The sequence below is a fragment of the Ovis aries genome, chromosome 2 (genome assembly GCF_016772045.2).
Source record: "Ovis aries strain OAR_USU_Benz2616 breed Rambouillet chromosome 2, ARS-UI_Ramb_v3.0, whole genome shotgun sequence".
NCBI lineage: Eukaryota > Metazoa > Chordata > Mammalia > Artiodactyla > Bovidae > Ovis > Ovis aries.
This window is the reverse complement of record NC_056055.1, coordinates 240996328-241020494: the sequence shown is the minus strand read 5'-3', so window position 1 is coordinate 241020494 and position 24167 is coordinate 240996328. Positions and strand designations below refer to the sequence as shown.

At 56.8% G+C, this 24167-nt stretch overlaps 1 protein-coding gene across 4 annotated transcripts; it reads left to right on the top strand.

Moving 5' to 3' along the window:
• Positions 1–2251: 2251 nt before the first annotated feature.
• Positions 2252–21130, top strand: SELENON (selenoprotein N). 4 transcript variants are annotated; one of them, XM_060410647.1, is made up of 12 exons: positions 2252–2835; positions 4233–4350; positions 8902–9035; positions 11783–11995; positions 12174–12298; positions 12853–12990; positions 14557–14638; positions 15257–15445; positions 15818–15923; positions 16991–17103; positions 17195–17296; positions 18715–21130. In XM_060410647.1, the coding sequence occupies exons 2-12, from the start codon at positions 4302–4304 to the stop codon at positions 18883–18885; spliced, it is 1422 nt and encodes a 473-aa protein (XP_060266630.1). In that variant the 5' UTR covers positions 2252–2835; positions 4233–4301; the 3' UTR covers positions 18886–21130. The 4 variants fall into 4 exon arrangements, with proteins under 4 accessions (XP_060266630.1, XP_060266631.1, XP_027821296.2 ...); XM_060410648.1 differs by lacking the exon at positions 2252–2835 and adding an exon at positions 3153–3205; XM_027965495.2 differs by lacking the exon at positions 2252–2835 and adding an exon at positions 3367–3570.
• Positions 21131–24167: the final 3037 nt, after the last annotated feature.

Below are 24167 nucleotides of genomic sequence, written 5' to 3'. Positions count from 1 at the left end.
ACCCTGAACACTCTCAGATCTGAGATTTCTGGGAACCTGGAATGACTTCCCTTCTCTAAGTGACGGACTAGGTGCCTTATGTTTTGAAACTCTTCACCTGGAGATCCTTAAATGCAGCAGGTAGGTGAGATGACCAGAGCTGAAGCCAGCTTTGCTGAGACGCTCCCTGCCTCCCTGCCCTTCTCTGTCCTCCTGGAATGAACTGAAACGAATGTCAAGTGGTGGCTGGGAGGCTAACCACTGGCTAGTCTACTCTTTCTCTTTAGACCTGAGATCATAGACCCTCAGTGTCTCACTGCCGATACCAGGATCCTTCTCAAGGTCTTCCTTTCTGAAAATTAATTAAAATTTTAATTCAGTAAAAAAGATCACAGATTCTGATGGTTCTCCAGTGCCCAGAACAGAGCATAGAAGACCCTCAGTAACTATTTGTTGAGTAGGTGAATGAGTGATTTCCCTGCTAATGGGTGAGAAGGATATGATCAACATGCCACTTACCTTGGTACAGTCTCCACTTGGCTGCTACTACCAAATATCACCCTGCCCACACGGGAGGTGCCAAAGAGCTCCTACAGGGCTGCCCTTGGCTACAGCCACCCTGCTGGCCCAATCTCTCAAGGCTCTATCCTGCTCTGCCCCGGTCCTTGGCTTGGAGGCAAGCCCTCCTGGGAAGGGTGCCCACCAGCGGGACACTGCCAAGGCCAGAGTTGATGTCTCCCCAGAGCTGGATCCCAAGGCTGACCCTTTTTCCAGAGTTTCACTGACTTGAGTCAAATCTTGTAAGTCCACCCCTCTCTACTCCCCCTCTGCCCAGAAACCCCAGAGCTTTGAGAGACATGCCCCCTCCCAATCTCAGTCACATCTCTCCAGCCCTGGGCCACCGAGACCAGTCAGGTCCTGTGTCGTTACCAAAAAGCAAGTGTAATAAGTAAAAGCGATTTGGTGAAGAAAACATCCCTCATTTATTTTTCAGAGGCCTTGACTCATCAATCTTCCCCCCAACCTGCTTTGTGCTGTTAGGTTTGCTTCCTGAAAGAACGGAATTTGGTTTTCTAATAGCATCTGTCGTATGCAGGGTGTCCCCAAACATCAGCAATAATGAGTTGGAAGTGGCACAGTTGGACGCCTTCAGAAGTCAACTCCAGATGCCAGGCCTCTGTGGGTCCCTCGGAGGATGGGGGGGGGGGGGGCAGAGAGCTGGGCAAGGGTTGGGTCCAGGGTCCGCAATCTTGGTCCCTGGGTGTCAGTCATTCGAAGGACATGAGAGTGCCCACTATGTGCCAGGTCACTTATGGGCACTGGGAAGGCAGGACATGACATGACACGGCACTGTCATGGCTGGTTACCCATGACGGACAGAGTGGCGGTAGAGACCAGTGCCACCCCCACCACTCAGTCAGCTGGATCATCCCTGAGAGGCAGCATGGCAAGAGACTTGGACTCAGATAGACCTGGGTGTCAGGGCTCAGGCTCCTCAATTTTAATTTATTATTGCTACTATTTGGGCCCTGCTGTGTGGCTTGCAGAATCTTAGTTATTGGCCCAGGAAGCAAACCTGGACCCTAGCAGGGAACACACAGAGGAGTCCTAACCACTGGGGTGCGTGCCTGTGTGCTCAGCCGTGGCCAATTCTTTGCAACCCCAAGGACGGTAGCCCACCAGGCTCCTCTATGCATGAAATTTTCCAGGCAAGAATACTGGAGTGGGTTATCATTTCCCACTCCAGGGGATCTTCTTGACTCACATCTCTTGCATCTCCTGCATTGGCAGGAGGATTATTTTTCACTGAGCCACCTGGGAAGCCCCCTAACCATCGGACCTCTAAGGAATTCCCAGGGTCCTCAATTTTAAAATAAGGCAAACAAGCCTCATTGGGTGGCTTGAGGATGAAATAGAATGGCATGAATTTCATGGCACCAAGTCCAGCACACAGTGGGTGCTAAATACCCGCTAAATCGCCCCTGACATCCCAGACCTGGGTGGTGCCCTGCCCTGGGGCTGGCAGTCATCTCCACAGACTGCAGGCCTGCTCCCCAGACTCTGGGCTCCTGTCCAGAGACGTTGGCAGCTGCTGCCCTCTCGTGGGAAAGTGCAGGCACAGCCACCCCTGGGATCCCAGGGCCCTTGATATAACAGAAAAGAGGCCCAGTGGAACCAAGATTTTTGAGAACTTGAAAGTACTTCCTCAAACTCCACCCACCTCTATGCCCAACGCCCTCCCCTAAGTGTTGTTCTCCAGAAAAACCATCCCAGTGGCCAAGCCAGGTCCAGCAGGGGAGAAGGGTGACTCACAGCCAGCCTTGCCCTGTGCCTGGGGACCGCCACCCCCCACCCACCTGCGTATTTCCCTATAGTCAAAGTTATGGTTTTTCCAGTAGTCATTTTATGGATGTGAGAGTTGGGCCATAAAAAAGGCTGGGCACCGAAGGATTAGTGCTTTTGAACTGTGGTGTTGGAGAAGACTCTTGAGAGTCCCTTGGACTGCAAGGAGATCCAACCAGTCCATCCTAAAGGAGATCAGTCCTGAATATTCATTGGAAGGACAGATGCTGAAACTGAAGCTCCAATACTTTGGCCACCTGATGCGAAGAACTGACTCATTAAAAAAGACCCTGATGCTGGGAAAGATTGAAGGTGGGAGGAGAAGGGGAGGACAGAGAATGAGATGATTGGATGGCATCACCAACTCAATGGACATGAATTTGAGCAAGTTCTGGGAGATGGTGAAGGACACGGAAGCCTGGCGTCCATGGAATCGCCAAGAGTCGGACACGACTGAGCGACTGAACACCACCAACCAACCCACAGAAGAGCCTCTCTGAATCCTCCCTGCAGGTGAAGAAACTCGGGCCCCGCGGCTGAGGGTTCAGCGCTGCGCCCGTCTGTCCTTACACGGGTAGCTCCTGTCCCTGGTGAATCTGCAGAGGTGGCCTTCCAGCAGGACCATGAGAGAAACAGGGAGGGCTGAACTTGGCTAGTTTTCTGTTTCGCGATGACTGGGGACATTTCAGAAAGCAGGTCGGATAAGAGGCAGGGTGGGATGCGGGGAGACTGGGTACCCGGCCCGCCTCTGGCTTCCCTCGCGTCTCCTCGCGGTGCTCGGCCTGGAAGTGCTCCCGGGCTCCTCCAGGCTAGGCGGGACGCGGAGGCCCGGTTTCGTTCCGGGAGAGGAAAGTGAAGGAAGGAGACACCGCCGGCCGGTAGGGTGTGTGGAGCAGGGGCCCCGGCGCGCCTCCCTCCCTGCACTCGCGAGCCAGCAGCGCCGCCGTGCGCCGGACCCCGCGCCCCCGCGCGTCCCGCCCCGGCGCCCAGGCCCGGCCCCGGCCCCGCCCGCGCCCGCGCCGCCGCGGCTCCGCGTCCGCGGCCACCCCGCCCGGAGCCGCCGCCATGGGCCGGACCCGGCCGGGCGAGCGCGGGCCTCCGGGCCCCGGCCCCGCCGCGCCGCCCGCGCCCCCGCCGCGCCGCGCCCGCGCCCTGGCGCTGCTCGGGGCGCTGCTCGCCGCCGCCGCGGCCGCCGCCGCCGCCCGGGCCTTCGCCCGCTACAGCGAGGCCCAGGCGGCCGCGAGGCAGGTCCGAGTCGGCGGGAGGGCGCGGCGGCCGGCCGGGGACGCTCGGGTGGGCGCGGGCGGCGGGGCTCGCCGACGGGCAGGGCTCCGAGGGGCCGGGGGCCGGTGGGGGACGGGGCGGGGATGGAAGGGCAGCCTGACCGGAGGGGGACGGGCCGGAGGGCCGGGAGGGCGGCCGGGAAGGAAAGGCGGGGGCTCAGAGAGCGGGCGGGCTAGGAAGGACTGACGGGGGTGAGCAGACGGGCCCCGAGTGAGGCCGGGGCTGGGACGGCTCCTAGAGGAGCGGGCGGACGGGTGACTAGGACAGTTCACCGCAGACAAAGCACCGAGCGCAGCTGGGACCCGAGCATCCGGGCGGGGCCGGGGGCGCTGGGGCGGTGGGGAGGGGAGACCAGGGAGGACGATGGGTGGACCAAGAGGGTGACTCTAGATGGATTCGGATACGAAGCAGGCACTCAGAGAGGGGACAGTGGACGAAGGCTCGGAGTGTAGCAGGGACCGAGAGGGATGGGAACGGGGACCTGGGCTCTGTGGCGTGCAGAAGTGGCATTTGGACAGATGTTTCGGAGATGGATGGACTGAAAGAACTCGGGAAGGTGGTGGTGAGAGCGGTTTGGGATACCAGTGGGTATCCGGTTGCTCAACCCAGAGCCTCCTCCCAAGCAGGATTCAGCACTGAAAACCCTGGGGACAGAAGGCCTCTTCCTCTTCTCCTCCCTGGACACTGACCGGGACATGTACATCAGCCCCGAGGAGTTCAAGCCCATCGCTGAGAAGCTGACAGGTACCAGGAGAGGCTGGGGACCCGGGAGGAGGGACCTGGGGCGCCGCCCTCTGGTTCTTGCTCTGTGTCTGCTCTGAGCAGGAGGACTGCCTGGAGTAGGAGGCGGCTGCCCTGGGGTTCAGAGATACTTTCTAGCAGGTGGTTGGGGCAAGCTGCCTCACCATGAGTACACACACACAAAGACACACACACACAGACAGACACACAGAGACACACAGACACACAGACACAAACACAGACACACACACACAGACACACACACAGACAGACGCACAGAGACACACAGACACACATACACAAACACAGACACACACACACAGACACACACACACAGACACACACACACAGACAGACACACACACACACAGACACACACACAGACACACACACACAGACACACACACAGACAGACGCACAGAGACACACAGACACACATACACAAACACAGACACACACACATGCTTGAGCCTGTTCTCACAGGTGAATATTACAAGCTAACATTCTCTGACCCCTTCCTCAGGACCAGACATCACTTGAAGCACCTTCAGCTGCCCTGGGCTTTAGAGGTACTTTCTAGCGGGTGGTTGGGGCAAGCTGCCTCACCATGAGTACACACACATGCACGCACACACACCCCTTTCCGAGCTTGTTCTCCTCACGGGTGAATATTACAAGCTAACATTCTCTGACCACTTTCCCAGGACCAGACTCACTTTAAGCACCTTCTGAGTTATCTCTTAGCAGTGCCTGTGAGATGGATGCTGACCTGATCCTCACGTGTATACTTTGAGAGACTGGGGAGAGGAAGGCTCTCCAGCCTGCCCAGGAAGGAAAGGTGCGAGGAGGGTGCAGGGCGAGGATTAGGGAGCCTCTGTCTTCAGGTCCTGCACCAGCTGATTTGAGGATTAGAGAAAACATCTGCAAAGTGCAGTAGATGGTCAGTGGCGTGGTGTGTGTGCTCAGTCGTGTCTGACTCTTTGCGACCCTGTAGAGTGTAGCCTGGGGAAGGCGATGGCGCCCACTCCAGTACTCTTGCCTGGAAAATCCCATGGACGGAGGAGCCTGGTGGGCTGCAGTCCATGGGGTTGCAAAGAGTCAGACACGACTGAGCGACTTCACTTTCACTTTTCACTTTCATGCATTGGAGAAGGAAATGGCAACCCACTCCAGTGTTCTTGCCTGGAGAATCTCTGGGACGGGGGGAACCTGGTGGGCTGCTATCTATGGGGTCGCACAGAGTCGGACACGACTGAAGCGACTTAGCAGCAGCAGCAGCAGCAGACTGTAGCCTGTCAGGTTCCTCTGTTCATGGAATGTTCCAGGCAAGCATACTAGAGTGGGTTGCCATTTCCTACTCCAAGGGATCTTCCCAGCCTGGGGATTGAACTCGTGTCTCCTTCATCTCCTGCATTGGCAGGCAGATTCTTTATACCAATGCACCCCCTGGGAAGCCTGGATAATCAATAGACAGGAGCTATTGCTATTACTACTAAATATTAAACTTTCCTGGGGAACTGTCAGATTCCTATCCTACTTTGTCACCTGTTTTTGCCTGGATGTAATTTGATTTCGGTTGTAAAGATGAGCTGAAGCATTCTAATGAATTATAAAATGTCTCTTCCACCACTCCATCACCAGCCTAACCTCTGTGTCCATATCTTGTGATGTTTCTTGAACTTCTGATCTTGGGCATCTACTTGTTACCAAGATCGCCTGGTGTAAGTAGGTCAATAGATGGGAAAGACAGAAAGAGATACCAGCTGCTCTCAGGCAAGTAAGCGCCTGAGGTCCGAGATGGGCTTTCTGTGTCTCGGGATAGGGTTGGGTAGGTCAGCTTAGTCCCGGCCTGGTGGCACAGTCCCTGTCAGAGAAGAGTCAGATGAAAAATGCTAATTTGGTGGAGCAGATATGTCAGTGCCTCCCAGGGGCAGTCAGGTTCTGTCATGAAAGCAGATGGGCAAGTGCACAGGTCAGTCCCGTGCGGATTTGCTTTGACTTCGTATTTTGCATGCACTGCTCCGAGCAGCCACACAGCCACATCCTTGTCCTTTTCTGCGCCTAGAGAGCCAGAGTTCCCTCATAATGACGTGTTGGCCAAGCTTGCTGAGCTTGGGGATGCTTTTAGTTTTTTTACACAAATCTTTTTCTCCATCGGGGAAAATAATCTCTCCCTGCATTACCACCTAAGCCACTGTGAGTACAAAACTGGACCAAGCTGTCGGATGAACAAAAGATAAAACCAAAAAGAAACACCACATCTAAGTGGGAAATAGAGCAAACAGGCCTCTCTAGGTGGTACAGTTATGTATGCCTAATTTTCTGCTTTGTAGCTTAACATTTTTACAAATTGTCTATAGTGAGCAAAGTTTACATATAAGTTGGGAAATACAACTTTTTATTTAAAAACCAAAAAGCCACAACATGCAGGGCATTATTAGTCAGAATTATCTGTGAGAACAGTAAAATGATTGGATAAGGAAGCTGACCAGTAACCCTACATATTCCTGTTGCTCCGTTCCTCTGAGGTTTCCAGACTGCTGTTTGGAAATTTTGTTGCCTTGACTTAGAAATGCAGAAGTAACTGGGATGCTTTGGAACAGGGGTTTCCATCAGAAGCCACTGGAGGTAGGAGGGTGGGATGCTAATCAAAAGCACACTTTCTCCAGTTTCTAGCCCTTGGAGACTGACCCAGTAGGTCTGACTCAGGGGGTTCTGGGCATCTGTAGTTTAAAAAGGCATCCTGGTGATTCCAGCAATTCCTGGATAAGCACTCCTTAGAATGTACCCATCCAGTCTGTCGATCCGTCAATAAACACCAAGCAATGGTCTCTGCCCCCAAGAGAGCAGTCATGGCGAGGCCCACCCATGCTTCATTCCATTATCTGCGTCATGGGGCCCCTCCCTGCTATTTGAAAGACTACACACTTGGCAGGTCTCTGAGCAGGAAGAGACCCAATGAATCAAGTTCAGCTACTGTCAGTCCAGCCCCTCCTTATACTGATGGGGAAACAGGCCACCCAGGAAATCAGGGAGAAGCAGGTCTCCTGACTTCAGGACCAGCGCTCTTTCTGTGACACCAAAGATTGCCTGATTCCACGTTCCCTGACCTCTCCGAGCAGCCCTTGCTTCTCCATGAGACCCCCATGACCGGACATGCATAGTAGCATGAACTCCCAGAAGGGCTGAGGGATTTGCCCCCCAAATAGTCCAGGAAATAGAGCTGACCTCACCCCAGAGATGGGCTGAGGGAAGGGGACCAGCCAGCCTGGCCTGGCAGAAGGAGCACACGTTAGGGTCAGAATTAGGCTTGAGCCCTAGCCCTGTGGATCCCCAACCCTGAAACCATTGGTAATAAGTCATACAGCTGATGTTTATTACGGCTTGCTCTGTACCAGGCCTGGTGCTAACACCACGTGGATTACCTCATTTAATCCTCATAACAGGCCCCTGGGCCAACTACCACACAGCTGGTGAGGAGTGGGGCTGCTGCTTGAACCCAGGTCATCTGATTCCTGAGCCTTTGAGGAAACTTTGGAGATCTTAATGTTCCAAGAAGAGAGTTGTGGTTGATTGCAGGTTTAGGGTACAACAGGCCCACATTTGAATCCTGATTCATACCCGGCCTGGCTGTGTGTCCTTGGGAAGTGACTTCAACTCTCTGAGCCTCCAGTTTCTCATTTGTAACATGGAATTGATAATACTGCCTCACAGGACTACTGTGAAACTAAAACGTGATATATATAGGAGAAATTGTATATGCGGGATATACTATGTTGTATACATTATACGTACACTTTGTATATCATATTGCTGCTGCTGCTGCTAAGTCGCTTCAGTCGTGTCCGACTCTGTGTGACCCCATAGACGGCAGCCCACCAGTCTCCCCTGTCCCTGGCAAGAACACTGGAGTGGGCTGCCATTTCCTTCTCCAGTACATGAAAGTGAAAAGTGAAAGTGAAGTCGCTCAGTCGTGTCCGACTCTTCACGACCCCATGGTCTCCTCCGTCCATGGGATTTTCCAGGCAAGAGTACTGGAGTGGGGGTGCCATTGCCTTCTCCGGTATATCATATTGGGTTGGCCCAAAAGTTCATTCGAGTTTTCCTGTAAGATGTTATGGTGATGTGATGTGATTAGTCGCTCAGTCGTGTCCGACTCTTCACGACCCCATGGACTGTAGCCTACCAGGCTCCTCCGTCCGTGGGATTTTCCAGGCAATAGTACTGGAGTGGATTGCCATTTCCTTCTCCAGGGGGTCTTCCCCACCCAGGGATCAAACCCGGGTCTCCCGCATTGTAGACAGACACTTTACCGTCTGAGCCACCAGCCCAAATAACTTCTGGGCTAGCCCAATACATATACAATTTATTTGTATATGTTTGATAAATGATGTAATCTATATTGTTACTTTGGTGATTGTTACCTGTTACAACCTCCCACCCCCATCCCTCCCAAGCATGGCTTCCTTAATCACTGGCCCATGCGGACCATCCTAGGAAGTAAGGCCCTGCCGTCTAAGGGAGGACCCCTGTCTGCTGGCCTGTGTCTCACAGGGTCGATTCCTACGGCCAACTACGAGGAAGAGGAGCTGCCCCCTGACCCCAGCGAGGAGACTCTCACCATAGAAGCCCGATTCCAGCCTCTGCTCCCTGAGTCCATGACCAAGAGCAAAGATGGGTTCCTAGGGGTAAGTCGGGGCAGGAGGGGCAGGGGGCCTCCCGGACACAGGACCAGAGACAGGGGACCATCTGTGTGTACTTGCCTCCTGAGAATGGTCTGTGCTCTGCTCATCTTTCCTCCCTCCCTTCCCTCCCTCATCCAGTGCCCTCTGTGCACCCAGCGTGCCAGGCCCTGTCCCACCATCCAGGCCCCCAGTCTGGTAGGGGAGCTAGGAGGGATACGCATGAACCTGTGACCCAGATGGCTCCCTAGAGGGAATGACCTCTGACAGCAACTGCAAGGGACAAAGGCTCAGGCCGGTGTCCACAGGGTAGGGAGGATCTGGCTGGAGGAAACAGCTGGTATGCTAGAGACCATGCCGATGCAGACAACTTGCTTATGATCATTACTTTCTACAGGTCAGTCTTCCACTCCAAGGCTGCGATTTCCGCAGGGCAAGGCCTGTGACACACATTTGTGCATCCCCAGGGCCCTAGCACAGTACCTGGCCCCTGACAGGTGCTCTCTTGAGCTCCAATGAACTGGACCTGAAGTTTAGTCCCTGGCAGGGGCTCTGGAGTGGAGAATGACCCTGACAAGTGCCATCCTAACCAGCCCCACCTGAACCCAAGGCCCTGTGGACAAGGTCTCAAACCCTCCCAGGATCTGGCATCCCTAGGCCCTGCTGCCTTTCCCGCTCACTCCCCCGCCCTCTCCTCTCAGCTGTCCATGGCTCCAGATGTCCAGACTTTCCTCCACCTGTGAGCTAGCTCACATGCTGGTCCCTCGACCAAGAACGCCTTTTCTCTTTGCCTTGCCCACACCTGCTCAGCCTTTGTGTCTCAGCTGAACCATCACTTCAGCACAGACAAAGGCCTGAAGGCAGGAGATGCCTGGCAGGACCCCGAGGGCAGAGAGAGGGGGTGACTGGACCCCGGGCAGGGGCATCCCTATCAGTGGGACTGGAAGAGAAGTTGCCTGATGGCCCAGGGGCTCAGTTGCCTGACTTTGGCCTTCATTCTGCAGCAGCCAAATACCATAGTGTGTTTTGAAATAGGAGACATCCCTTATCAGATCTAGGCTTTCCAGGCCGGCAGCTGGGGAGAAATGGAAGGCAAGAAGACCAGTTCCTAGGAGGGATGGGAAGACAGGAAGAGGGAAGGGGAGGCCTTGGTGATGGAAAAGAAGGACCACCCGAGGGATGCTGGGGAGGGAAGAAAGGCAGCACGGGGCTCCTAAAGGCAGGGGGTGGGGAGGGGTGGTTGGGGTATCTCAGGCTTCTGGCTGGTGGCCAGGTGCGTGGGGGACCCATTGCATGATGGGAGCTGGAGGAGGGGCGCGGGTCTGGTAAGGAGGGTATGCGGCCAGTCTGGACTGCTGGAGTTGAGGTTCCTGAGGACGTCTGGGGGAGAGTCCAGCATGGTCTGGGTGGATAAGGTCCACCATTGATGGGCTCGAGTGCTGTCTGAGCAGATGAGTCCCTCCCACCGAGCGGAGAGAAGAGGTGCAGGGGCCCACTTGCACTAACAGGGGAGGTGGGGTCTGGAAGACCCCAGCCCTGCCTTCCTAGCTCAGGCCCCACCTTGCGGGCCGCTCCCCAAGAGCTCCGAAGCCTGTAAGCAGGACCAGCAGGCAGACAGGCTCCGCCTGGCCCCGGCCGGCCAGCCCTGCTTTGAGAGCTCCCCTCGCCACCTCAGCTTGTGCGTATGCCAGCAGACCAAAAGCCCGGGTGCCCCTGCCATCCCTGGGCTTCCTCACCCCCCTGCCTGCCCTGTTCTCTGCTCCCTATGCCCCGCCTCTCCAGGTCTCCCTGAGCCCAGGGCCCCTCACCAGGGAGGTGGAGGAGGGGACTTGTTACTGTCAAAGGTGGGACAGCTCTCTGGTGGCTGGGAGCCCTGAGCGGGGCCAGGCACTCACTGTCGTGGCAGCTGCTGTTGGTGACCGGTAAGGGCGGGGAAGAGCCACCAAAGGTGGGGCTCTGACCAGGGGACCTGCATGGTCCAGGGCCTCCTCCTGCTCTAGGCCTGCACAGTGCCTGACCACCCCCACCCCGGCGCCTGTCACTCATCCGACAGCACTGGGGTGGATTACTGATGAGGAAATGGTCAGGGGAGGCCTTGGGCCCGGGGTGCCCAGCCAGCATGGCCCAGGCTATGCTTGAAATAGCGGTGCCCTTCCTCCCCCTCCTCTGTGGTCTCATCCTGCCCCTGCCCCTAGAGATTTCACCCAAAGGTGGCTTCTGCTCCCCCCACAGACTCCTGAATTTTTGTCACCCAGGACGTTAGCTGCAGGGAGGAGACTTGGAGGGGGAGCTAAGGGGGCAGAAAGCAGGGCAGGCGGAGGGGGTGAGGAAGCCCAGGGCGGGCCGGGGGGCACATGGCGCTGGTCTGCTGGCTTATGCACAAGAGGGAAGTGGGACCTGGGCTTGAAAGGCGGGAAGAGGTGGTCAGGGCCTACCACACAGAGCCCCCCTGTTCCAGTCCTAGGTGACCCTCCTGCTGCCTCGATTCCCCTGTCCTCGCAAGAGGTGTCTGGCCTGGGCTGGACCCGAGGGGCCTCAGGGGCACCACTTCCCAGGCTGGGGGCTGGGAGGGGCGAAGTGAGCCTCAGCTCTGGCAGGACGGTACCAGCCAGACTCACCCCGTCCTGACCAGAGCAGGAGCCTCCCAGTGCCTCTGTTTCCCAGGTTCGGGGGTTGGCTCAGGGCTCAAGGAGACCTCCAGGCAGCCTGGGAGGTTCTCAGTGCCCAGCGTGCTGGCGGTCTCCCTGCCCCAGGTCTCCCGCCTGGCCCTATCTGGCCTCCGCAACTGGACCACGGCAGCCTCGCCCAGCGCCGTGTTTGCCGCCCGCCACTTCCGGCCCTTCCTCCCGCCCCGGGGCCACGTGGAGCTGGGTGAGCCCTGGTGGATCATCCCCAGTGAACTGAGCGTCTTCACCGGCTACCTGTCCAACAACCGCTTCTACCCACCGCCGCCCAAGGGCAAGGAGGTGAGGGCAGCCCCATGGCCCCATGCCCCAGCCCTGCTCCTGGACCCCAAGGCGCCGGCCTGCCCCCCGCCCTGCACTCCTGCCTCCTTCCAGCCCCACCCCTGGTCCAGGGCCAACACTCAGCCAGGGGAGCGGGGTCCCCGCAAGCCAACCCCGGGTCCCACTGCCCTCCCCGCAGGTCATCATCCACCGGCTTCTGAGCATGTTCCACCCACGGCCCTTCGTGAAGACCCGTTTTGCCCCTCAGGGGGCCGTGGCCTGCCTGACTGCCATCAGCGACTTCTATTACACCGTGATGTTCCGGTGAGGGGTCCTGGCAGCCCCATCCCTGCTTTCACCTGGGCCTGGGACTCCAGGGCAGCACAGAAGGGTACAGCCCCGGGAGCCAGGGCCAGGCCCTGCCACCACCATCACCACCACATACCGCCCTGCGGGCCTGGCCAAGCAGCTTTGCTCTCTGAGCCTCACGTTCCTCCTCACGCACCGGGGAGGGGGTGGCTTCCTCCAGGAGGAAGGAAAAAGTGCTGAGTGTGCTTTAGCATGGGGCTGGTGGCCGTGACTGTCATCCACATGGAAGGGGGTGCATAAGAGCTGTGACACCAGGTCACACAGCCCCTAGAGAGGCTGTGAGAGCTCAGAGGAGGGTCAGCTATGCTTCCAGGGAAGGCGCAGGGAAGCTGGGCCCTGAAGGTAGGGCAGCGCCTTGTGGGCCTCCCCTCTCCCTGCCCCATACATTTCTGCCCCACCCAGAGTCTGGCCATCCCTGTGTGGGTTCCAGGCTTTGGGGCAGAAGAGGGCAGGCAGGCAAGCTCTGCTCAGCCAGGGATCCCGCTCCCAGCTGGCTCCCTTCCCTCCAGCATCCACGCCGAGTTCCAGCTCAGCGAGCCCCCCGACTTCCCCTTCTGGTTCTCCCCCGGCCAGTTCACTGGCCACATCATCCTTTCCAAAGATGCCACCCACGTCCGTGACTTCCGGCTCTTCGTGCCCAACCACAGGTGAGAGCCTCCATCCCACCCCAGCATCCTGCTCCCATGTGCCCCCCGACAGTTCCCGGAGTTCAGCCCCCCTCAGTCTCTCCCCAGAGCCCCTTCTCTTGGGAAGCACCTGGAGCTGACCTCGGAGGAGTTAGTATGAGGTGGTCGGGGGCAGGGAGGTGGTCATTCCATCATCCCAGGCAGCACCTGGGACACGCTTATGGGATGATGGAGTGACCAGCCAGCTCTGCGCTGGGACCTAAGGCACCAGCCCGCAGCCCCTCCCTGAAGCTGGAGCCCCGCTGCTCATTCTGCTGACAGACTCGTGACTACACCTTGCCCTGGCACCCTAGGGAAAGGCTGGCAGGTGGGCAGGGGCCTGACTGGTGGGGGTGCAGGAAGCCTTCCCAAAGGAAGGGACATCTGTGCAGCGACCTGGGGGCTGAGGAGGGTTTAGCAGAGGGAACAGCACATGCGGAGACCTAAGGGGAAGGCCCTCCTTGCCTGCAGTTGCTACCCCATACCCTAGGTGGGGACTGAAGGCGGCTTCTGGAAGGGCTTGATGCCAGCCACCTGCCTGCCTGTTCCACCTGCTCAGGGTCAGCCTCCTGTCGGGGGAACACGGGACGCAGAGAGCCTTTCCAGCTTTGTCCCAGATGGCAAGCCCAGGGGGGCCTGAGTGACTGTACCAGGATGGTCCCCGGGCTGGGAGCCAAGTGCCAGAGCTAAGTCTCAGCTCTGGCACCAGTGGCTGTGGGCAAGGCCCTGGCCCCCTCCAGGCCTCAGTTTCCTCATCTGCTAGATGGGGGGCTGGGTCCTAGGCAGGAGTGAGAGGGTCGCTGGGACAGCCTGGGAAGAGAACCCAGGACCAGGAGCGACCTGCCATCCTCCTTCAGGGTTACCGAGGGCAACGAGGGGCCCATATGAAAATGATGAGGAAGGAGCGGCCCTCCTCCTCTCCCTTGCTCAGCAAGCATGTCCCTGTGCTGCGGGGGCTCAGCCCAGGGCACGCCTGCCCCGAGCCCAGGGGTGGAGGTGGGGGCCTGGATTGGATGAAACCAAAGGAGCAGGAGACGGGGGTGGAGTGCCTGCTTCACCGGCCCAAGGTGGTTGGTAGCCTGCCCTGGGGCGCCCTCATGCGGTGGATCTGCGGGTTGCACATGATCAGGCCAGACTTCCCACTGGAGACAGTGGAGGAGGCCCGCAGCGGGAGGACGGTACCCGTTTTTCATTCCTGCCCTACTCGAGGTGCTGGGGAGGCACTGATGACCGCTGCCTCTAAGAGTCATGGGTCGCAGGCAGTTCGTGAGCCGTGGAGGTGGAAGCCCTTGGTAAACTGTAAAGGCCTGGGTCGGTGGAGGGTGGTGTGGTCCTAATGCCTTTAGAAGAGGCAGCCTGGCGAAAGAAAAGGTCCCAGGCTCTGCCGTCAGCATCCCAGTGGCTCTGAGACCTTAGGTTCACCCTGCTGAGTCTCAGTGTCCTCATCTATAAAATGGGGCCAGCGTCAGGCTTTCGGTGAGATGAAGTCTGATGTCTGATGGGCTTTGATGATGGCTTTGTGCCCTGGGCGCCCTCTCCCGTCTCCAGGTCTCTGAATGTGGACATGGAGTGGCTGTATGGGGCCAGTGAGAGCAGCAACATGGAGGTGGACATCGGCTACATACCCCAGGTGAGCGCACAGGTGGTCCCTTCACATGGTTAGTCATAGTCGTGTCCAACTCTTTGCAACCCCAGGGACTGTAGCCCACCAGGGTCCTCTGTCTATGGGATTTCCCAGGCAAGAATACTGGAGTGGGTTGCCATTTCTTCTTCCAGAAGATCTTCCAGACCCAGGGATCGAACCCGGGTCTCCCGCATCTCCTGCATTGGCAGGCAGGTTCTTCACCACTGAGCCACCCAGGAAGCCCCAGGTTGGAAGGTGGGGCTTGGTGGCAGGGCCCTGCCACAGAGTCTTTCAGCTTGGCTGCAGGGAGACCCAGCTGGCTAGGAGCCTCAGGACAGGGAATGACAGAGTTCCTGGCAGGCACAGCCGGATCCTGGGAAGACACGTATTCCTGCACGCAGAGGCCAGCAGCTGCCAGGGGCCCTCAGCTGGCTTCCCTCGGTGGAGCCCTGGCGGGACAGTGGGCTCTGTACCAGACTCACTGCACAGCCTCGACTGGGCCCTGCCCTTCCCTGGGCCTGTCTCCCCACCTCTGCGATGAGTGACGTGTCTCTGAGGGTCTCTTGGGGCCCCTGGAGGACTCTTGCCCCTCACTGAGACATCCCTCACTGACCCCTGGCCCAGATGGAGCTGGAGGCGCTGGGCCCCTCAGTGCCCTCCGTGATCCTGGACGAGGATGGCAACCTGATCGACAGCCGCCTGCCCTCAGGGGAGCCCCTCCAGTTTGTGTTTGAGGAGATCCAGTGGCAGCGAGAGCTGAGCTGGGAGGAGGCAGCCCGGCGCCTGGAGGTGGCCATGTACCCCTTCAAGAAGGTGAAGCGGGACAGCGGGCACGGGCAGGGGCGGGCTCCCTGGGGCTGGGATGAGAGCTGAGGAGCGGCAGGTGGGCCCTGGGCACCGAGTGCCAGGCAGGGCTGTGGCTGAGGCTGCCTCCCTGTGGGGCTCAGCCTGGACCAGGGAGCCGCCCCTTTGTCCTTCAGAACTTGGCAGAGCTATCCCCTGGCTCAGCATCTCACGCACACAACAAACATCCATGCATATGTACACACATATCCGTACATGTGCATACACACACACATATCCACTACAAATACACACACACCCACATGCACATCACACGCTCAGCCCCTGCAGTGGGACCCTGGCCGCACACAATAGCTTCTCTCTGTCCCCACTTGGCCCCAGGTCACCTACCTGCCGTTCACCGAGGCCTTTGACCAAGCCAAGGCCAAGAACAAGCTGGTGCACTCAATCCTGCTGTGGGGGGCCCTGGACGACCAGTCCTGCTGAGGTGAGGAGACCCCGGCAGTCCGTCGGGAGAGGAGGGTGGCGTCACTCCTCGTGGGTGCAGGAGGCTTTGAGACCACGGGACTCTGCTCTCAGAGCCCGAGGTTGCTTGAGGACTGCATGGGGCAGGGAGGTGGGGTGAGGGCTCTAGGGTGCTGTGCTGAGCTCCGAGGAAGCTGCTGGACTCAGAAGAAGGAGCCCAGCTCTGCCGTCTTCAGCCAGGAGGCTTTGGCCAAGTGATTTCCCTTCCCAGACCTGAGTTTTCTCAGCAATAAGAGGATAACATACTTACCTCCCACCGTTGTGAAAACAGATGTGAAAGTGTCTGTGCTCTGGAAAGTGTTGCACACAAGTGAGAGAAAACCAGTGCCAAAGCCTGTATACTTTTCATTTAATCAGAAAATTACAACAAACACCCCGTGGTGCAAAGATCTCTGGGTGCCTGACGGGGGTTACAAAGAGGAGCAAACAGTGCCCCTGCCCTCGTCCAGCCAATCGACAAACATCCTGGATACCTCCTGTGCCTAGCCGTAGGCTAGATGCTGGGCATCCTGCATCGAGGAAGTCAGAAGCAGTCCCTGGGCTCAGGGAGCACACAGTGTGTGCAGAAGGCAGACACTACAAGTGTGGCAAGTTTGCACAAGGCAAGGTCCAGAGTGGCACAGGAGTGTGTAACAGGGGGTTCAGGGAAGGCTTACTTGAAAGAGTGACACAAGCTGAGACTCTGCAGGATGATTAAGGGTTTGTCGAGTGACAGGAGGAAGTGTTTTAGATAAATAGAAGGATAGTCTGTGCAGAGGTCCCGGGGCAGCATTTAGTGGATTTAAGAAGCTGTCAGTGTCTGCAAGCCCCTGGGCCAGGTGGGGGCCAACACCAAGTCTCAGCCCAGGATTCCAGTATGTTACTGATGTTAATTACAGCTACCGGGAATTCAGTACCTCTTCTGTGGCACTGTTTGAATCACTGTTATTTCACCTGGGTGCACAGAGTATTCTGTAGTCCCTGAGGTTTACTGCTGATTGAAATCCCAGTGAGACATGTGGGCTCCTGGCCTTGCTTCTCCCTGAACAGGTTCAGGGCGGACTCTCCGGGAGACAGTCCTGGAAAGTTCGCCCATCCTCGCCCTCCTCAACGAGAGTTTCATCAGCACCTGGTCCCTGGTGAAGGAGCTGGAGGACCTGCAGGTGAGTGGCAGGTGGGTGGCAAGAGCCCCGTGGGAGCCCCTGGGACAGTGGAGCCCAGGCGGCAGGAGCATATACCCAACTGTCCCCGCAGACCAACCAGGAGAACCCATCCCACCAGAAGCTGGCCAGCCTGCACCTGGAGAAGTACAGCTTCCCCGTGGAGATGATGATCTGCCTGCCCAACGGCACTGTGGTAGGTCCCCGCCACCCGGCCTCAGCCGCGGGCAGAGGAAGCAGAGAGCCAGGGCTGTGGCTTACAGACCTCATCATCCCGGTCTGACTCTGCCGCCTCCTGGCTGGTCTCTTAGCCAGTCCGAGCCTCAGTTATCCCCTGATGTCCCCTCGGCCTGCCTGCAGGTGTCGGGACCTTCCCTCAGAATGGGGACCTCAGGAGCACTCTGGGGCACAGTGGGCAGCAGAGTGGACAGGAATGTGACCCAGAAGGGAAGTCTCACCTCAGACCATTGCAGCCAGCCCTGGCGTGGCAGGGATGGGGGGTGGCAGGGGGCAGGCCTGGTGGCAGCAAAAAAGACCTGACACCACCCAGGCGGAGGCAAGACCCCCGCTCTCCCTGAGGGCCCCTGACACAGCACTCACGTGCTCAAGCGGGATCCGCACATGAGACCGATGATCACTAATGCTGATTTTTACAAACTGAGGCTCAGAAGAGTGCAGAGACGTGGCAAGAGCCACACAAGGAAGAAGCATAGCCGGCTCTGAAAACAGGTGCCCACCTGTGAGCCTCAGCATCGCTTGCTCTTCTGAGCAAGCTGCTCCTTCTCCCTTCAGTCCTGGGGGATGGGCAGGGTGGGAGGTCAGCAGGCGGGGAGCAGCGCAGGAGCGAGAGCTGGGTTGGCCCAAGCATCAGTCCCTTAGTCGTGTCCGACTCTGCGACCCCACGGACAGTAGCCCACCAGTCTCCTCTGTCCGTGGGATCCTCCAGGCAAGGAGTGGGTTTCCACTCCCTTCTCCAGGGGATCTTCCCGACCCAGGGATCAGACCTCGATTTTATGCATTGTAGGCAGATTCTTTACCAGCTGAGCCACCAGGGAAGCTTCTGTCTCAGGCTCAGGGAAGGGAAGGCCTCAGGGTATCAGCCAGATCACACTGGTCCATGGACGAAACCCCCTTAGTGGACCCAGCCCAGCAGGGCCCCAGGTGGCGGAGCTGGGCAGACAGGACTCCGCCTGGGCGGTGGGTGGCCTGCACTCTCCCGTTCGTTTACTGGGCACCCGCCCTTAAGGTACTCACTAGCTGGAGTGGGAGGCTGATGGGGACACAGGCCTGGGCATGCAGGTATTTTGACAGAAGTGAGTGTGGATTTCAGGGGTTGTGGGATCAGAGACAAGAGGGTCAAAGGGCACAGAGGCGGGGTTGGGGGGAGGGGTGATATTGAAAGGCCTTAGGTTTTTGCTTGGTGGGCGAGGTGTGGAGCCCTGGAGGCAGAGAGCCCTGTGAGCGGAGGAAGAGGGGAACAGTTCCCGCGGCGCTCATGCTCGTGGCTGCCCAGCCTGCCCAGCCTGCCCGTCATCTGCCCAGACGAGGAAAGTCGAGGCCGCAGCAGGCACTGGGCCCCCTACCCCTGTTCTCCTCACCCAGCTCTTCCCCCAGGTCCACCACATCAACGCCAACTACTTCTTGGACATCACGTCCATGAAGCCCGAGGACATTGAGAACCACGTCTTCAGCTTCTCGTCCACCTTTGAAGACCCGTCCACGGCCACCTACATGCAGTTCCTGAAGGAGGGCCTCCGGCGCGGCCTGCCCCTCCTCCAGCCCTAGTGAGCCTGCCACAGTGAGACCCCAGCTGGACAGGGAGCAGGACAGGCCTCTCCTCCCGGGAGCGCCAGAGCAGCCTTCCCATGTGTCACACACCAAGCCCTTCGCTCCACCGCTCAGGCTGCCTGGGGGGACAGGGGTCAGCTAATGGCGGCCATCCGAGCTTTGCCTTGGAGGTGGGTGGACAGGAGGTCCTTGGCTGACCTTGAGTGCTGGCTGTCACCGCCAGCCTTTAACTACGTTCCTGGCTCTGGTAGCTGCTTGAGACCCCAAAAGAGACGGCCTGGGGTCATCTCCTCAGACCTCCCCCACTCAGGCACATAGTCCTGGCCCTTGCAGGGCGAACAATAGGGAAAAATGGGTGCTAAAAAGACAGGGCCACCCCCTCTCCTTACCTTCACCCCTTCCAAAAGAGACATCAAGAAGCCTTGGCCTGGGGTGGGGAGAGGCTGCCAAGGAAGCACTCCTGTCTGTCTGGAGCCTTCTTCCAGGCCAGAGGCCTGCCTGGCTGCCCTCCTGCGCCTGGGGTCCCCTGCCCAGGTGACGTCAGCCTTCCGGAAGCTCTGAGCAGAGCCCTTCTTCAGAAGGGGAAATCGTACTGTACCCTGCTGCTCTCCAGACCACTCAATCTAACCTGACGAAAGGACCCCAGAACCTGTTTCAGGACTTCCTGGAGGCCTGCTCTCTGGGAGGTTTACAGTGAAGGAGGCTTCTGCCCTTGACAAGAAGTCCACTGAGGCCAAGGGCCTCAGTTTCCCCTACGGCCTACCCCAGCATGGGTGACAGCGAGACTCATGGAGCCAGTGTCTCCGTAACAGCCCCCATCCGCTCCCCACTCCAGACCTCAGCTCCACAGAAACGTCTCCCAGAGGTCACAGCCTCCCCCAGAGCAAGCGCTGTCCCATCTCTCAGGCCGCCCAGACCAGGTTATCTACCGCTGGGCGGCCACCAACTCTCCTTGGCCCCTGAGTCCACATCCCGAGCCACTGACCATGGCCAGTCTTTTTTTTTTTATACATGCAGAAAGCGTTTTTATGTGAACTTTCTCACAGTTTATATGTATTTTTGATAGCCCCAGCACTGAGGAGAAAGAAGGGGGCGATGGTGTCCCCCCAGCAGCTGCCCCATGATGGCTGGATCTGAAAGCTTAGGTGGATCCAGCTTGATATCTTTGCAGTTGCTTCTGTGGGAAGAAAACATCCCCTTCTCTTCCTCCTTCTCGACCAACTTTTTAAAAATAGTCCCCAGAGGGTCCATATACCCCCAACTGTATCCTTATCCTCCACTCAGGCCCATGAGGAGCCCTGGGGCTTTCACGAAGGCCCCTCCTCACCCCTACGTATCCCGCCCCCACCCCCTACCCCCCCACCCCACTGGGGTCGGGGGGCTCCCTCTTCAGCCTGAAAGGGGAAGGAAGGCAAACATCTCAGATGCACTCCCCAGCCTCCCACCTGTGAGTCCCCCCGCCACCGCTAGAGTTTCCACACTGAGCCTTCCTCACAGGCTTGTTCTCGATGTTGTATCGCGTATCACGATAATAGCTAGTTACTGAGTGCTTTCTCTGTCTAAGGCACCCTGTTAAGATGACATGTATTTTCTCATTTACTCCTCACAACAAAGGACGCCAGGCGGGTAGCCGTCATTCCTGTCTTGTAGATGAAGGAACTGAGTCTCAGGAAAGCGAAGTGACTTGCCCAAGGCGACTCGGTGGTGGGCTTGACATTCAGCCTGTGTCTTGATGTTGGGAGTGTTTTGTCTTGTCCTTCCCACCTCTCCCCTGCCTGTTTTCACCGAGGCGAAAAGGAAAGCCTTTCAAACCAAAATGTCAGGTTCCCCTGTCTTCTCTAGAGCAAATGAGGCGCGAGCCAGCAAGCTCGGCCAGGTTCCTTGTGTCCCTCCTGGGAGGCAGCTTAAAGGGAGGGAGGGCACTAAGCCTGTCTCAGTGCTTCCATCTTGGGTGGCAGTAACCCGTCCCACTAGCCACCTGGTGTCCGAAGACATTCAGCCCTCCCACCCAGCAGGCTCCTCCCCTCATGCTGGGCTAAGAAGGCCGAGGCCATGATGAGGGATCCTTGTCCCTTGGAAGGTGATGCTTGCACTTCCTGAATCCTCTCCTGATGCCTCTGCCTGATCCCCTACTGTGTTCAAAGGCTCATGGTGGCGGAGGCCCCCAGCTGCCCTCTTGTCACCCCTCCTCCACTTCCCTCCTCTGTCCCCAGTGTATCCTATAATAAAATTGAAGAGATTAGGGTGGTTCTAAGTGCCTTTCCTTTCAGCCGGATGTTGTTCTGTTCTGTTCTCCATCTCACTCCTCTGCTGGAGAGTTGATACTTTTGAACTGAGAGGCCCTTGGACCACAAGATCAAACCACTCAATCCTAAAGGAAACCAACCCTGAATATTCATTGGAAGGACTGATACTGAAGGTGAAGCTTCACTACTTTGGCCACCTTATGCAAAGAATGGACTCATTGGAAAAGACTCTGATGCTGGGAAAGATTGAAGGCAAAAAGAGAAGGGGGCAGCAGAGGATGAGATAGCATCACCGACTCAATGGACGTGAATCACTAGAAAGACAGAGGAGGCTGGCATGCTATAGTTCGTGGGGTTGCAAGGAGCCAAATTAGTGACTGAACAACAACCTTTTCGGGAGTTGGCAGATGGCCAAGGGAGCATGGCTGGAATCCCTCTGGGACTAGTTTATTTGTCACCAGAAGCTTGAGTAACTTGCTTAAAATAAATTTGTGATAGACCTAGAGAACTTATTATTTTTAGAATCTGGTGTTCTGTGTTGAGAAAGATTCTGAAGTTAAATCCATCATCTTAGAGCCTGAGATACGCATTAGGTAATTTTTTTTTCTTTTTGAGGGTGTGAACTTAAGGAAAAACCTGTAAAAGAAGGGTTGAAGAAGTTAGTTCAGCTGCTCAGTCATGTCCGTCTCTTTGCGACCCCATGAACTGCAGCACGCCAGGCTTCCCTATCCATCACCAACTCCCAGAGTCCACCCAAACCCATGTCCATTGAGTCAGTGATGCCATCCAACCATCTCATCCTCTGCCGTCCCCTTCTCCTCCTGCCCTCAATCTTTCCCAGCATCAGGGTCTTTTCAAATGAGTCAGCCCTTCACATCAAGTGGCCAAAGTACTGGAGTTTCAGCTTCAGCATCAGTCCTACCAAAGAACACCCAGGATTGATCTCCTTTAGGATGGACTGGTTGGATCTCCTTGCAGTCCAAGGGACTCTCAAGAGTCTTCTCCAACACCACAGTTCAAAAGCATCGATTCTTTGGCGCTCAGCTTTCTTCACAGGCAATGGCACCCCACTCCAGTTCTCTTGCCTGGAGAGTCCCATGGACGGACGAGCCTGGAGGGCTGCAGTCCATGGGGTCGCTGAGGGTCAGACACAACGGAGCGACTTCACTTTCACTTTCCACTTTCATGCTTTGGAGAAGGAAATGGCACCCCACTGCAGTGTTCTTGCCTGGAGAATCCCAGGGATGAGGGAGCCTGGTGGGCTGCCGTCTCTGGGGTCGCACAGAGTTGGACACGACTGAAGCGACTTAGCAGCAGCAGCAGCAGCAGCAGCAACTTTCTTCACAGTCCAACTCTCACATCCATACATGACTACTGGAAAAACCATAGCCTTGGCTATAGACCTTTGTTGACAAAGTAATGTCTCTCCTTTTTAATATGCTGTCTAGGTTGGTTATCACTTTCCTTCCAAGGAGTAAGTGCCTTTTAATTTCATGGCTATTGACGAAGAAAGGGGAAAGAAAGAACCTTGAGCAGAATTAGAATCTGAAAGCCAAACCTTGGCCAGATCACCAGAGAAAGGCTCTAGAGCATAAACCATACCGCCAAATTGAACTGGCCTCTTGTACCTTGTATCAGTTGCTCCTAGGCTTAGAGGTAGAGTAACTTATTAGGTTAGGGCTTCCATTCTGAGAATGGGGCAGCTGTGAGCAGCCAGCACAGCTGCTGGGGGATAGAGTCATGTGCTGGGTAAAAGGGATCTTTGGGAAAAACAAAGACTGCACTACCACATCCAAGGAAAGGCAGCTAGAATGGATTTGCAAGATCTGCCATTGTCCAGGATGGGAACGTGATGATTAAAGCAACAATTTCTCATCCTGGAAAGAGGGCTGGACCAAATTTCAAATTTTCATAATTTGCAGTATAGTGGGAATCAGGGTGGACACAGTCTCTGACTACATAGTTTGCAGGGTCCAGTGCAAAATGAAAATGCAGGGCCCTTGTTGAAAAAAATTTTTTTTTGTTAATTTCAAGAGAGCAACAATAGGGCATTAAAGCAAGGAGTTTGTTTGATAGGAGGCCTGTGTGACAGCACAGATTCTCCCCACCATGAAGCCCATCTGTCCCTGGCAGCTGGGACTTTCAAGCTTAGAGGCCAAAGAACAGCAGCCTGGGAGCCAGGCATAGTCACACAAGTCAGAGGAGGGCATGTGACCCAGGCCTGGATGCCGTGGTGACCAAGACTCCAGGGGGTTGAGCACAAAAAGGGAGTGCGTGAGCGAGCCTGGAAGGAATGTGGGTCTCTTTTGCAATGCCTCTGGTGTCTTGCTTCTCGGGCTACCCATCTGAGCAACCAACTCACAATATATCGTGGTGGGTATGAGTGTGCGATACACAACAGCTAAAATAAAAGAAAGCCACAAAGCACTGGAGGGCAAGAGGCAAGAGGAGAAAGAAGCTCATTTCTTGGTGCAGAGAAGACTGTAGAGGGTCTTGGCTGGGAAGCATAAACTGAAGGAACCAGAGGGAGGTGGGAGAGGGGTTGACGATGGGGGACACATGTACACCCATGGCTGATTCATGTGAATGTATGGCAAAAACCACTACAATATTGTAAAGTAACTAGTCTCCAATTAAATAAATTTATTTACAAAAAATAAAAATAAATTGAAGGAACCAGAGTGAGATGAGGTCGGGCAAGCACTAAGCCTGGAGCCTTGACGCCGGCGCGAAGCTTCTGAAGTTTGTAATCGAGGTGGGGACAGCAGACACCGATCAATCTGGAGGTGGAATAGCAACACAGATCCCTCCCAAAGGTTGGATTGGGACTAAGCATGGAGAGCGGAAAAGAGCCAGTTGACCTCAGGGGTTTCCCGGCACCATCAACTTTTCCCCAGGGGGCGTGGCCTATGGTAGGCGTGTCCCCTCTACAGCCCCGCCTCGGCCCCGCAGGATCCTCTCTCGCCCCACCCCCAGCAGAGTCCGCTTCCGGAAGACGCGCGCGGCCGCGGCTCGGCGCGCAGCTGCTAGGGA